At 42.7% G+C, this 14,135-nt stretch overlaps 1 protein-coding gene across 5 annotated transcripts in view; it reads left to right on the top strand.

Annotated features, from left to right (window-relative positions):
- The first annotated feature begins 6,450 nt into the window (after positions 1–6,450).
- The window catches only part of ZNF572 (zinc finger protein 572), an 11,794-nt gene continuing 4,109 nt past the window's right edge, over positions 6,451–14,135 (top strand). For 2 of the 5 annotated variants that reach the window (XR_003683484.2, XR_003683485.1), the window contains exons 1-3: positions 6,522–6,576; positions 8,917–9,030; positions 10,042–11,769. Coding sequence is in view for 2 of the 5 variants with exons in the window: in XM_028500727.2 (XP_028356528.1) it covers positions 8,952–9,030; positions 10,042–11,546 (1,584 nt within the window). In the remaining 3 variants the exon portion in view is untranslated. Of the gene's footprint in view, positions 6,485–6,521; positions 6,577–8,916; positions 9,031–10,041; positions 14,077–14,135 lie in introns of those variants that run through there. The other 3 variants (XM_028500727.2, XM_007127776.4, XR_003683486.2) reach the window with 3 other exon arrangements.

The following is a 14,135-nucleotide window of genomic DNA, read 5'->3' as shown; positions in this document are numbered from 1 at the left end:
GTTTTTTTCCCCTCTCCTACACTGGCAACAAGATAATATCTAAATTTTAGGACCTTTCTGTTCAGTCTTATTTCTGGCCACCATGCTCTTCCTACTGGATGCCAAACTGTTTGTGGTTCTCAGAACACGGCTTGTCCTTTCACACCCCTGTGCCTTACCCTCCCCCACAGCGTCACTGCTCCTGGCATCCCTTCCCTCACAACTCTCGCCAACTCCCTCCTGTCTGTGCAGAAAATGTCCACTCCTCATTTCAGCTCAAGTTTCATCTCCCAAGTTCAGCCTCCTCTGACTCTGTGCCTTTCAGTCCCAGCTGACATAATACTTTCAGAAATCTTGAGGCTTTTGTTATGTCAATGTATATATCGCTCACACTATTAGACAAAAGCAACACCCACAAATCATGAAATAACCTGTTTCCACCTTGGCCTCTTTGATGGTTGCTGTGGGCAAGGCCCTAGAGACTCTTTGAGAGAAGCTCTTCATTACAAACCCTTAAGATCCTTAAAAGGTCTTTTGTAATTTACTGACCCTTATTTAGACTATATTTTTTTCTCCAGGAGCACCTGATATTTGAAGGTTTCCCAGAAGCTGTTTCTTAATTTTAACATGTTCTGCATCTGGAGAGGCTGAGATGAGAAAATAAATTTTTTTCAAATGCAGCAGGTTCTAACTCCTATATATTCAAGGGCTGGTACTTTTAACTTATCTCTCTTCTCTCACATTTTATCATAGGCAGCAAGAAGAGGCCATGTGGCACTTTTAATATTTTATCTTGAAATCTCTTTAGCTAGAACAAGGGTCAGCAAAATACTACTGATGGGTAGGCTGTCCATTTCTTTGTAACTAAAGTATTATTGGAACACACTGGTGCCTGTTTGCCAATTTTGTAGACTCGTGCCTTCGTGCAATTATGGCAGAGTTGATTAGCTCCTCAGACATGAAATAATTACTATCTGGCCCTTTACAAAACGAGTTTGCTGACTCCTGACCAAGATTGTTTAGTCCACTAGGTATATTTCTTATTTTCGATGTTGGCACAGATGACAGTGTTGCCAAATTTCTTCCACTACATAACAAGGACCTCTTTCCTCCATCTTCCACTTCTCCTCATTTTCCTTTAAACCCTCACTGACAATCTCCTCAGGATCCTTAGGCTTCCACTAACACTGCTCAAGGAACTTCCCTTTTCTGCTTGCCACCTGTTTCCATAGGCAATATCACGTGTTTTAGATTTTTGTTAAAGTAGTACCACTCTTCAATGTACTAAATATATGCTGATTGTCCATAGTTGCATAACAATTCATTCCAAAACCTAGGAGCTTTGAGTAAAAATCATCACTTTATGATTTCCTCTCATAGTTCTGGAGGAAGACTGGACTCTGCTGGTCGTTCTCACTTGGGGTCTCATGTGGATGAGACCCCAAGTGAGGTCTCATCTCATGTGGATGCAGTATGATGTTGGTTGGAGCTGAAGTCATTTAAAGTCTTTCTCACTTAAGCCAGAATAGCTTCACATGGCTTCTCCAAGTGACCTGGGCTTCCTTGCAGCATGGTGGCTGGGTTCTAAGAGCAGGCATCACAAGAGAATAAGAATAAGTCACATTTCGTCACTTCCCTCAGACTCTACAGTTTGAGACAGTTGTACAAGATTACTCAGTTCAAGGAGAGGAGACACAGAATCCATCACTGGATATAGGGAGTGTCAACATCACCTTGCAAAAATAACATGTAGTTTGGGATACACTGTGGTGACCATCTTGGGAAAATAGAGTGCTACACACCCTGCCACTCATCTACAAGAAATGTCATATTTCTCTACTTTTCCAAATCATGGTTTGCCTTGGTGCACCCCACTGACAAGGGTTGGTGGAAAGTTCAAATTCACTCCTGTTCTTGTCTTCCCTTGGAGTTAAACTAGAGCTCTGAGTCTTTGTACAAACCAGAAATTTTGAGTAAAGTCTTTTTCTGTCCAGTGGTTGGTGTTGACAGATTGCCCATGGCCAGAGTGTTCAATTTGAAGGCAAGCAGCACTATTCATTCAGCACCTAACTCGGACTGTGGTGCTGGTCCCAGCCACCTTCCATGTATCACTCAGCCATCCTCCCATCGGGAATTCTGTCTGCAAGCTAGCCAAAGGTCTCTGCCACTCAAGGGAACTTCTACAAACTTTGTCCATGTGTCCCCAAGCTTAAATCCATCTCTGTAGCTTCCTTACTAGTAGCTTTCATTCTTAGTTAGTTTCCATTGCAGAGAACAGAATCTCCTTGATTTGACATAAGGAGAAGATTTGCTATAACCATTAAATGGCTTTTGGAATCCTTGGGAGGGCTGAAGAAACAGATTGGGGGCTGAACTTTCAGGAATGCCTCTCAAAACTGCTGCTTCGGGACTTCCCTGGCGGTCCAGTGGTTAAGACTCCCTCTTCCAATGCAGGGGGTGCAGGTTCGATCCCCAGTCGGGGAGCTAAGATCCCCCATGACTTGCTGCCAAAAAAACCAAAACATAAAACAGAAGCAATATTGTAACAAATTCACAAAAGACTTGAAAAATGGTCCATATCAAACAAAAACAAAAACAAAAACCCTGCTGCTTCAGCTACTGCCATTACTTCAGATAAGTCTGATAAATGTAATTTTAGCTTTTTGACTATATTAGTTTGCTTGGGCTGCCATAAAAAAAATACCATAGGCTGGGTGGTGTAAACAACAGAAATCTGTTTTCTCATAGTTCAAGATCAAGGTACAGTCAGTGTTGATTTCTGGTGAGGTCTCTCTTCTTGGCTTGCAGATGGCCACCTTCTTGCTGTGTCCTCACATGGCCTTTCCTCTGTACACATGGGGATAGAGAGATCTCTTGTGTTTCTTTCTCTTCTTATAAGGACACTAGTCCTATTCAATTATAGTCCCACCCTCACAACCCCATTTAAACTTAATTACCTCCCTAACGGCCCTATCTCCAAAAAAAAAAAAAAGTCAGCTGGAGGTCAGAACTTCAAAATATGAATTTTGAGTGGACACAATTCAGTTCATAACATCAACTCTCCTCTACAGGGAGCTGTGATCAAAGAAAGTTGGAATGGATATTGAGCACCAAATTCATGTTATTCACCACAGCTTAAAAAAAAATAAAGGCTAAGTGATTTATTGCAGCATTATATGTAGTAGCAAAAGTTTAAAGCGACATAAGGGCCCACGGATAGGGAGCGAAGTAATCAAATAATGGTATATTCAGACAATGGAATACTAAGCAAGTGTAAGAAAGAATAAGGGAGCTCTATGATGAATATCTGGAATAGAAAACTCTCTATGACATGTTGTTAAGTGAAAAAACAAAGCTTAGAAGAAAGTAGTTTATGCCAACATGGAATTACGTATATATATATACGCACACACACACATAATTTTATATATCTACATGATTTTATACATATATATAAAATCATGTATATATACATGAATATTTATCTGTCTATTGTCATTTATTACCTATGTGTGTATGTATGTATGTATGTAGGTACGTATTTGCTCATATGCATAAAATATCTATGGATGATGAACACGAAACAGACAACACTGGTTGCCAGTAGAGAGAATTGGATGGCTGGGGTCCAGGATGGGAGAGGACATTTCATTGTGTGTTTTGTTTGAGAAAGCAGATTCTGAGATAGTGTTTAGTGTCCAGGGCGTTGCTTATGGAGTGCCTCTGGAATCTACACCTGTGGAAGGGAAGGAAAGGAATCAGGAATGAGCCGAGGAGGAAGTTGAATTGTGATCGGAGGCTGACAATAGCTTCTTCTACCCACTCTACCAAGAACCTCGGAGCTGAAATTGTTCATAAGAGTTGTCTGGTTTGGGCCCAAAGAGCCAGTCTTTTGTTCTTTTGCCTTGATCAGTCATTGGATGTGGCTGCCCTGGGAGAATTGTGAGCTTGAGAGAGGCTGTTCTCTGCAATGGAAGCAATCCCTGAGGGGGCCTCACAGCTGTAAGCTTTCTGCTCATAGCACTTACAGGAGTTGGGCAACAAGTCTTTCCTTAAAAGGGGATCTGAGTGATGCATCTCTGTGTCCATCAGTCAAGGTCTATATGAATAAATTATATGTACAGTTGTGGTTGTCATTCACTGATGGTCTCCCCCACACTATTTTGTGTATTGTTGCATCCTCAGAGCCTAAGATAATACAGTAACAGGCTCATAGTAGGCACTCGACAAATATTTGTTAGAGTTGACACTGTGCCATGTTCTAAGACAGAATGGTGAGCAAAAACAGAGATGAACTCTGTGCTAACGGAGCTTGACATTTGTTGGGGAGGCAAAATAAGAAATCAGTCATGCAAATGAAGTTGCAGTCATAGGATAGGCTACCACGGAGAGGAATATGGTGCTAGAAGAGCACAAAATAGGTATCTGACCCTGCCAGGAAGGGTGTAGAAAGCTTTTGTGAAGAAGTGGTGTATGAGCTGAAATCTGAAGGATGCATAGGCTTTGACAGGATAAAGGAAGGTGACAGAATCAGATTTATTTTTTGAAAGATTACTCTGGATTCACTGAGGAGAAAGGGCAAGGATGGACCCCTGTAGGACTGTTAGGAGGCTACAGAAATCCTTCAGCTGAGGGGTAATGGTTGCCCCAATTGAGGGTGGCCCTGGTGGCTGGGAGGAGTGTCTGGATTTGAGAGTTACGTGTGAAGTACACAATGGATGAAGCTTAGTTACGGACTTCTGTATAAATAGATGGATGGTTGAGAGAGAATATTGGAAGAGAAACAGGTTTATTTTATTTTATTTTGGGTTTGTATGTACGTGTGGGAGAAGAAAGTGAGAGAAAAGATTTGGGGTCACTTCTGTGGCCTCTCCCGTTGCGGAGCACAGGCTCCGGACGCGCAGGCTCAGCGTCCATGGCTCACGGGCCCAGCCGCTCCGCGGCACGTGGGATCCTCCCAGACCGGGGCATGAACCCGTATCCCCTGCATCGGCAGGCGGACTCTCAACCACTGTGCCACCAGGGAAGCCCAAGATTTTTGAGTTTTGATATTTTGGTTTAGAGATGTTACTGAGACGTGTAATTTGAGATGTCACGTGGGCCATTGGTTATAAGTGTGAAGAGCTCAGAAATGTAGCCTGGAGACAGACATTTGTGAGTTGTTTGTGTAGGGGGATTATAAAACGTGAGAATGAATGAGATTGCCTAGACAGAGAACATTCCAGATAAGAGGAAAGGGTCTAGGATGGCCTTGAGGAACCTCAACATTTAGTGAAGAGCAGGCTTGTAAAAGACACGAACAGGACTGACTGGGGATGTTGGAGGAAAATGAGGAGAGTGCGATGTCCCCTCAAAAGAGTGTTTCTAGAAGAAAGTCAGCAGTGTCAAAACTCCTGAAAAAGGACTTGGGAACTAAAAAATACTAACGTGCTGAGAACACAGAGGTCATTGATGATCTTAGTGATTTATTGTTTTTACTGCAGGAGAAATGAGTTAAAAGATGAGTGGGAAATGATAAAATGGAAACGTCGTGCGTTAAAAAAAAAAAAAAGAAAAAGAAAAAGGAAAACTGAAGGACTGTTTTGGTGTGGAGGTGGGAGAGTCAAGAGTTTTGTTGATAGTGTAAGGCAGGGGTCCCCAACCCCCGGGCCGCAGATGGGTACCGGTCAGTGGCCTGTTAGGAACTGGGCGGCACAGCAGGAGGTGAGAGGCAGGAGGGCAAGCAAGCAAGCAGGCTTCCTCTGCTGCGCCCTGTCGCTGCCGTTATCGCCTGAACCATCCCCCCACCCCCACCCCGTGGACAAATTGTCTTCCACGAAACCAGTCCCTGGGGCCCAAAGGGTTGGGGACCGCTGGTGTAAGGATCCCATGAAGGTGGGAAGTAAAGTGACTGGTAGTAGAGGGCTCATTTCCAGTGCCAAGCACCAATGCTCTGTTGTAATAGGAAGGAAGGAAGAGATGGTTGCGGTGCAGACTTAGTAGATTTGCATATTTGATGTGCGGGAGATGAAGGCTTCTGTTTTCTCCGTAATGAAAGAGGAGAGTTTGACTGCTTCTCTAAGTGTTATTCATAACGTTGCCTCGTAAACTAATTGTTTTATATGTGGATGGATGCCTTAGCTCTCTCACTGTTTCACAGGTAGCTAAATATACCTCCTAGTTCACAGCAGTGGGAACACACAGAAGGCGCTTAAAATACTAGCTTCATTTTCATTCTAATGATGATGAGAAATCTAATGATGGCAAAGAAAAGTATAAGCTCCAGTTGGGCCCCTATGATAAGGCGCCTGATAAGCGTGAGGGATGAGAATCAGAGTTGGCAAAAGACAAAGGCCACAAGGAAGAGAAATCCACCAGGACGCTCCTTCTTGTCCGGTACCCTAAGGGTTAAGACCAACGAGAACGGGCCATCACTGTTTCCTAGAGAGGCCCCCGGCGAGCCCGCTGGGGGAGATGGGGGTACTTCCTGTTTCTGTCTTCTGGGTCTGAGAGGTTAGGAACGTGGGTAGGTGGGGTCAGAAGCAGATGGGGTCCTTAATTCCGGGACGGCTGGGCTTGCTGGGGGTGCGGGGCGCCTTGTGTGTAGCCCCCAGCACAGTGAGTTCCTTCTCGGGTGGAAGGGAGCCGAGGGCTGCGGGCAAGAGGAGCGAAGCTGCGCCGCCCAGGAGAGGAATGTCAGTCCCGGAGAGGGATGCGGTTGCTGTGAGGGGCGAAGGCCCAGCCAGCATCTCTCGCTGCACGGGCAACTGCGCCAACCTCGCCTGCGGGGTCCCTTGAAGGACCGTGTAGACTGGAGATGATCTGCTCCCCTGGAGCTCACCCCGTAGTGCACCCCATCCTTTGCTCCCTGCCAGCGCTTCTTAAAGCTAAGCTTCAGGCAGTGCATTTTCTTTGGAAGTCTTTTTAATCCAAAGCACCGCCCCATCGTAATCACCTCTTTGCTCTAGGAGAGTGAAAACAGCCTTTCTCTGTGGAGTGACATTTTTTAAAAATTATTTTAATTTTTTTTGGCTGTGTTGGGTCTTCATTGCTGAGCGCGGGCTTTCTCTAGCTGCGGCCAGTGGGGGCTACTCTTAACTGCCGCGTGCGGGCTTTTCATTGCGTGGGCTTCTCGTTGCGGAGCACGGGCTCTGGGCGAGTGGGCTTCAGGAGTTGCAGCACGCAGGCTCAGTAGTTGTGGCTCGCAGGTTCAGTAGTTGTGGCTCACAGGCTCAGTTGCTCCGCGGCATGTGGGATCTTCACGGACCAGGGCTTGAACCCGTGTCCCCTACATTGGCAGGCGGATTCTTAACCACTGAGCCACCAGGGGAGTCCCTGGAATGACATATTAAGGACAGCCTCTTAATACCGTTTATGGCCTTGAGTTTGCTACCCTTTTGCTGAGGGGAACCGGAGGGCTCCTCTGTTACCAAAATTAAGTTTCTTAGCAGGGAAAATGGTAGCATGGATATCTGTTACCCAGACTCTTGCTTCTTTTGTAAAGACTTTGATAGAAATACGTAACTCAGATGGCAAGACATATTACTCCATTGGAACAACTTTCCTTTTTTTTTTTTTTTTTTGCATTCAGGTATATGTTTTTTCCCCCCACTTAAACACTGGGCATATTTGTAATTTAGACAAGTTTCTTTTAGACTGAGGGTGCTTAGAGAATGCCAGCTTCCTTTGGCATAAGGTCTAGGGATGTGAATTGGCTTTCTAAAAACACAGTCAATATAGGAATTCCCTGGTGGTCCAGTGGTTAGGGCTTGGTGATTTCACTGCTGGGGCCGGGTGTGGAGAGTGGTGGTGGAAGTCAATATATTCCAAAATAAAGGTCCTGATCATTTACAGGTTGGGGTTATGCCCAGCTCTGCTTTCTGCTCTAGTTGTTTACTGTATCAGATAAGAATGTTGAAGTCAGTGTCCAAACAGGTTTGGGACTGAATCCTGCTCTACTACTTTCTGGTTGTGTGCCCTTGGGAAAGTTTCTTAATGTCTATTTTGTTCACCTACAGCATGCTGGTATCTGTTTATACACTTCAGAGGGCTATTGTAAGAATTAAATGAGTCACGTGTAAGGTATTTAGTTCACTGCATGCCACATAATAGGCAGTAATGGGGTGAAAATTATAAGTACACCATCTTTTGTTTTCCATATGTGTGCCTTCTTTTAAGCTCCCATTTTTCCTGAATTGTGCTATTCTTTATATCTTGAAATGCCAAGTCCATATATAACTGCCTTCCAGTGAAAGGTCACATTTCCAGTCCCATAAAGTAGCTCAGGGATTGTAGTTGGGTCCAGAAGATAAAGTTTAGGCTGAAAAGGATATTGTGATTATGATAGAGAAGAAGAGGCAAGGAAGAGTTTCCTCGTTGGCCTCCTTTTTATGTTTAGAGATTATTGGCTATAGTTATTCTAGCCCTACTTTGTCTTAATTTCATGTTACTAGTTAAGTAAATCCTAACTTTCTTTTGAAATTGACTTCAAAGGTTTCATTCTGCTGTCAAGGACCCACTTATTCTTTGTAAACTAAACAGGGTGCTTTCTCTTTAGCTGCTTCTTATACCTGCATATTGATTCCTTAATGTCTTATTATTGGTGCCTTTTCCAAAAAACTACTTCATTTTTTCAATTAAAAGTGTTTCTAAATTCCAAGTGGACAGTGAGTATTAGTATTCATTCTGTTTTTGAAGCTTGATCCTCAGACTTTAATGTGAAGGTTTAATTTTTTAATTATTTCCCTAGGAAAGGTAAGTCAGGTAAACTCGTAATTCTAAATACTTGCATCTGAGATAAGATTTTCTAAAAAGATTTCTAAGGCCCATGTTTCTTATTTTTAGTATGGTCCACAGAACATTCTATGCTTACAGTTGTTATGTTGCAGTGGTTGGAGAGGAAGGAAGAAGAAGAAATGTTAACAAATGCCTTCAAGGATAACCTGTTTCCTTCCACAGGATTTCTGATCCCTAACCTGACTGTGACCATTGTGATGGAACAAGAGCAAAAACTGTTGGTCTCAGATTCTAATGGCTTCACAGAGAGGGAGAGTTTGAAAAGCACTTTTACAGGTGAGGGATCAAGAAGATCTGAATCCTTTGGAAATTCGTTATACAATGTGCTGTAGAATGTGTAGAAAGATGAGGGCATTAGAATGAGACAGACTTTAATTTGATTCCCTACTCTGTCACTTACAAGCTATGAAAACTCCTACAGCCTCAGTTTTCTCATCTTTAAAAAAAGTGAATAATAATATCTGTCTCACATATTTTTTAGGATTAGTGATACACTATATGTAAAGCTACTGTTCTTGCTAAGTAGTGGGTATCATTGTTATTTCTATGTTTGCTCAGATTTAAAAAGAAATTTTTTTAAAATTAATTAATTTATTTTTGGCTGCGTTGGGTCTTCGTTGCTGCGCACGGGCTTTCTCTAGTTGCGGCGAGTGGAGGCTACTCTTCATTGCATTGCACGGGCTTCTCATTGCAGTGGCTTCTCTTGTTGCAGAGCACGGGCTCTAGGTGCATAGGCTTCAGTAGTTGTGGCATGCGGGCAGTGGCTTCTCTTGTTGCAGAGCACGGGCTGTAGTCGTGCGGGCTTCAGTAGTTGTGGTGCATGGGCTTAGTTGCTCCATGGCATGTGGAATCTTCCCAGACCAGGGCTCAAACCTGTGTCCCCTGCATTGGCAGGCGGATTCTTAACCACTGCACCACCAGGGAAGCCCCTGTTAACATGCTCAGATTTTAACTAAGGTTTTATCTAGTTTTCACCTCAGATAGCATTCTATTCATCTTCTCCCTTACTTTTTTCTTTTAAGTCTTTATTTTTAGCTTGATATCCCCTGTGGCAATCAGTGAGAACTGTTCAGATACCTCATTAGTGTTGTTGTAAGTACAAAACATTCGTCTACTTGATGAACACATAGAGTAAAAGAATGAAAACTAGCTATAAAAACTTTTTTTTCATACAAAATAGTTTACGAGGTTTGAGTTTGTTATTCCCTCTCTTTCACCATGATTCAGAATTTCTTTCCCCTGGCAGAGACTAGCGAATGTGTTTAGACTATTTGTTTATTCTTGCAGGAGATGAAAGTAAGAATAATTTGGAAACTGTTCAACACAGCTCTAAGGCAGATAAAGAGAGAGCCTCAAAATGGTCTAAAAGTGATGGCCCACAAAATTGTAAGCATGAGGACACACAAAAAATGCCATTGACATGGTCCCAGGAACGTGAAACTGAGTGTGATGATTCTTGTGAGAATGATGACAAGTTGGAGAATCAGGGAAATTCTACAGGAAAAGAGGAAAAACCCAATCTCTGGGGATGGGACCCAGGACAACATACCAGGGCTGCCATCCGGCAGACTTCATCCTTCGGGGACAAACCCTTCAAATGTTCTGAATGTTGGAAAAGCTTCAATAATAGTTCTCATCTTCGAACTCACCAGAGGACCCACTCAGGAGAAAAACCTTATAAATGTTCTGAGTGTCGGAAATGCTTCAGTAACAGCTCTCACCTGATTCAGCATCTGAGAACACACACAGGTGAGAAGCCCTACCAGTGTGGCGAATGTGGGAAAAGCTTCAGCAACACCTCCCATCTTATTATCCATGAAAGAACTCACACGGGAGAGAAACCCTATAAATGTCCTGAGTGTGGGAAGAGTTTCAGTAGCAGCTCTCACCTTATTCAGCATCACAGATCACATACAGGTGAAAAACCATATGAATGTCCGGTTTGTGGGAAATGCTTCAGCCACAGTTATGTCCTAGTAGAACATCAGAGGACCCACACTGGAGAAAAACCTTATAAGTGCCCCGACTGTGGGAAGAGTTTTAGTCAGAGTTCTAGTCTGATTCGCCACCAGCGGACACACACAGGTGAGAAGCCCTACAAATGTCCTGAGTGTGGAAAAAGCTTTGGTTGCAATTCTACTTTAATAAAGCATCAGAGAATACATACAGGAGAAAAACCCTATCAGTGTACAGAATGTGGGAAGAATTTCAGTCGAAGTTCAAACCTTATAACACACCGGAAGATGCACACAGGTGAGAAATCCTATGAAACGTCTGAATATGAAGCAAGTTTGAGTCAGAACTGCAGTGTGATAGACGAATGCAGAATCCAGCCAGGAGAGAAACCATATAAATGTTGTGAATGTGGAAAGAGTTTTGGCCTTAGCTCCCACCTCATAAGACATCAGAGAACACATACAGGAGAAAAACCTTACAGATGTTCTGAGTGTTGGAAAACTTTTAGTCAGAGTTCCACCCTGGTGATTCACCAAAGGACGCACACAGGAGAGAAACCATATAAATGTCCTGACTGTGGTGAGTGCTTCAGTCAAAGCTTTAACCTTATCAGGCATCGGAGGACCCACATAGGAGAAAAACCTTACAAATGTACTGACTGTGAGAAATGCTTCAGCAGAAGTGCCTACCTCATTCAGCATCGGAAAATTCATATAGAAAAGTCTTCTGCGTCTCCTGAAGTTGAAGATTTTCCTCATGAATGGACTTGGAAAAACTGTTCTGGGGAAATGGCTCTTATCTCTTCATTTTCAGTCCCAAATTCATCTCCGTCCTGAGTCTTTTTTTTTTTTTTCCTTTCTTTTCTTATCGGAGCATTACAATTAAGGTGTTCTCTGATCACAGGGTTATAAAATTTCTTTGGTTTGTTTGCCAGAACATTTGGGAAAAGTCAACCTCCCACCTTAGAGGTTGGGAAGACCCAGATCATCAGGTCATCGGATCTGCCCAGTGAGAGATACTGCCAGTGATGGAGAGAAAGAAGAATATTTTTTATTTAAGGTAAGATAGGAATAGCTTCAAAGAAAAGCATGGAGAGAAATCCTGGGAGTCTGAAGATGAGATTGTCATTGAATTTCCTTATTTCCTGTTGCCTGATTGGGTGGCAACAAATCATTTCTGTCCTCGGGGATTTACCCAGAGAAAGATTCCTTTTGAACAAATAATGTGATTTCCTGGCTATTTTGTTGGGTCTTAAGGAAGAAAAGACTAATTTTTTTTTTCAAATGTGTTTTTATTTGCTGAAAATTAACTTTTACAGCATCTGGAACTGCAATGTCTGGTACAATAGCCACTAGCCACGTGTGGATATTTAAGTTTAAATTAAGATGAAATGAAATTTAAAATTGACTTCCGTAGTCACACAAACCACTTGCTGAGTGCTCAGTAGCCACACGTGACTGGTGGCTGCTGTATTAAATATCACAAATAGTTCTTTCGAGATCATCATTCTTGACAGATCTAGTTCCTATAAGACTGTAAGAAATGTGCTCTGGGGTTTCTGCTCTCCAAGAGGAATTTCAATATAGAATAGATATGGTATAGAGTTGTTTTTATTTTTTTAATTTTGGCCACGCTGTGTGGCTTGTGGGATCTTAGTTCCCTGACCAGGGATTGAACCTGCGTCCTTGGCAGTAAAAGTGTGGAATCCTAACCACTGGACCGCTAGGGAATTCCCTGGGATAGAGTTTTCAAGGCACTCAGTCCAAAAGTTGGCTATTCTGATGATTGTATGTTTTTTTTTTGATTGTATGTTTTATATTCGGCCATCTCAGTCGTGACATGATCCCATTGTCTTGGCCAAAGCCAGATTAGGATGTGGGATTCTTGAATTCTATTTTAAGGTTTTCTGTCAAATGGTCCTTTCCCCTCAGTTTTACTATTCTATAAGTCCTCATCAGATCAGAAACTGGGTTCTTTTTCTAGTAATTAACTCACTGAGTCTGAGCCAGTGTCCAGGGACAGTTTGCCATTGGAGCCCCAAATTCCTTAGTTCTGACCTTGAAAATTTTCTTTGGCCCTTTGGCTTATGTGGTGTGTGGATCTGGTAACTGAGACATAATCCTCCCTGCTCGTCTGTCCAGTGGGAATGGTGCTTTGTAAAGTATTAAGACATTCCCTATGCCCCCCCGCTCCAGTTCTTCCTGCAGTGCAAAAGGTAGATGTACAGGAAGGTAAGGACTTGCCTAGGATTTCATCTTTTTTTTTGGAGTCAAAAATATATTTTATGAAGAATAGGTAGAGATGCATATTAGGAATGTGGAGCCAGAAGGGGCCAATTACAGCTGCTGCAAAGGGCTATAGATCACTGGTGGGTAGCTGAATTGCATGGGGATTATTTCTTTCATGATCCTGGTGCCCCTGATACTGGCGAGGCAATTGTGTCTTTCTATATTGTGATAGGATTTAAAAATGAAGCAAAAGCTAACAATGAAAGGCATTCAAGAAGTCTTTGGGGGTGATTTTCTGCTTTCAGAAAAAGGGGGAGAACGTTATTGGGCATCATTGGCTTTAATGTGACCCTTACCTAAGCATACTTTTACCTATGTGTGTTACATAGTATTACCCAAATTGTCTTAAACTGTAATATCTGAGGATAAGTGTTCATAGTATTTTTTACCACAGACAGCTGAGAGTTTGATTAATGTTTGGTAAGAGTTTGATTAACGATCAGTTGCAAGGCAGTAGCTGATGAGGTGGTGTGGAATCTTCAATCCCAGTATGTGTGGCAAGTAACCACTCTGAACCTGTTTCCTCATCTGTAAAGCAGAGACAATGCCTACCTTGTGGGGTTTTGGTAAGGGTTAAATACATGTTTGTAAAGCAGCTAGCACAGTGCTTAAAATATAATGGGTCTAAATAAATGGTAATTGGTTATTATGAATGGAAACAAATTGAAAAATATCCTCCACACATTTTCAGAAGCAGCAATACAGCCCCAAGCTTTCCTACTTGGGGATTCTTTATGACAAACCTCAGGAACTCTGAGGAAAAAGATAGTATAAAAACACAAGACTATATTGTGTTTTAAGTTTGCAGACTGTTGAAAACACTTTTATTTGATTCAGCTAATTGAACTTTTTTGTTGTTCATGAAACAAAGGATTCAGTTTAAGTCAGGAAAGAACAAAACAGCAAGTTCAATTTCAGTTAATTTGCATCTGAAAGAGATTAACAATTGGTACAATTTATGTCTTATCACCATCCCTGCACTATGTTTTATGACTGCCCACAATTATATAAAACCCACTCCACAGGGCTTCCCTGATGGCGCAGCGGTTGAGAGTCCGCCTGCCAATGCAGGGGACACGGGTTCGTGCCCCGTTCCGGGAGGATCCCACATGCCGCGGGGCGGCTGGGCCCGTGGGC

This window comes from Physeter macrocephalus, chromosome 15 (assembly GCF_002837175.3).
Source record: "Physeter macrocephalus isolate SW-GA chromosome 15, ASM283717v5, whole genome shotgun sequence".
Taxonomy (NCBI): domain Eukaryota; kingdom Metazoa; phylum Chordata; class Mammalia; order Artiodactyla; family Physeteridae; genus Physeter; species Physeter macrocephalus.
This window is presented reverse-complemented; position numbering and strand designations above follow the sequence as displayed.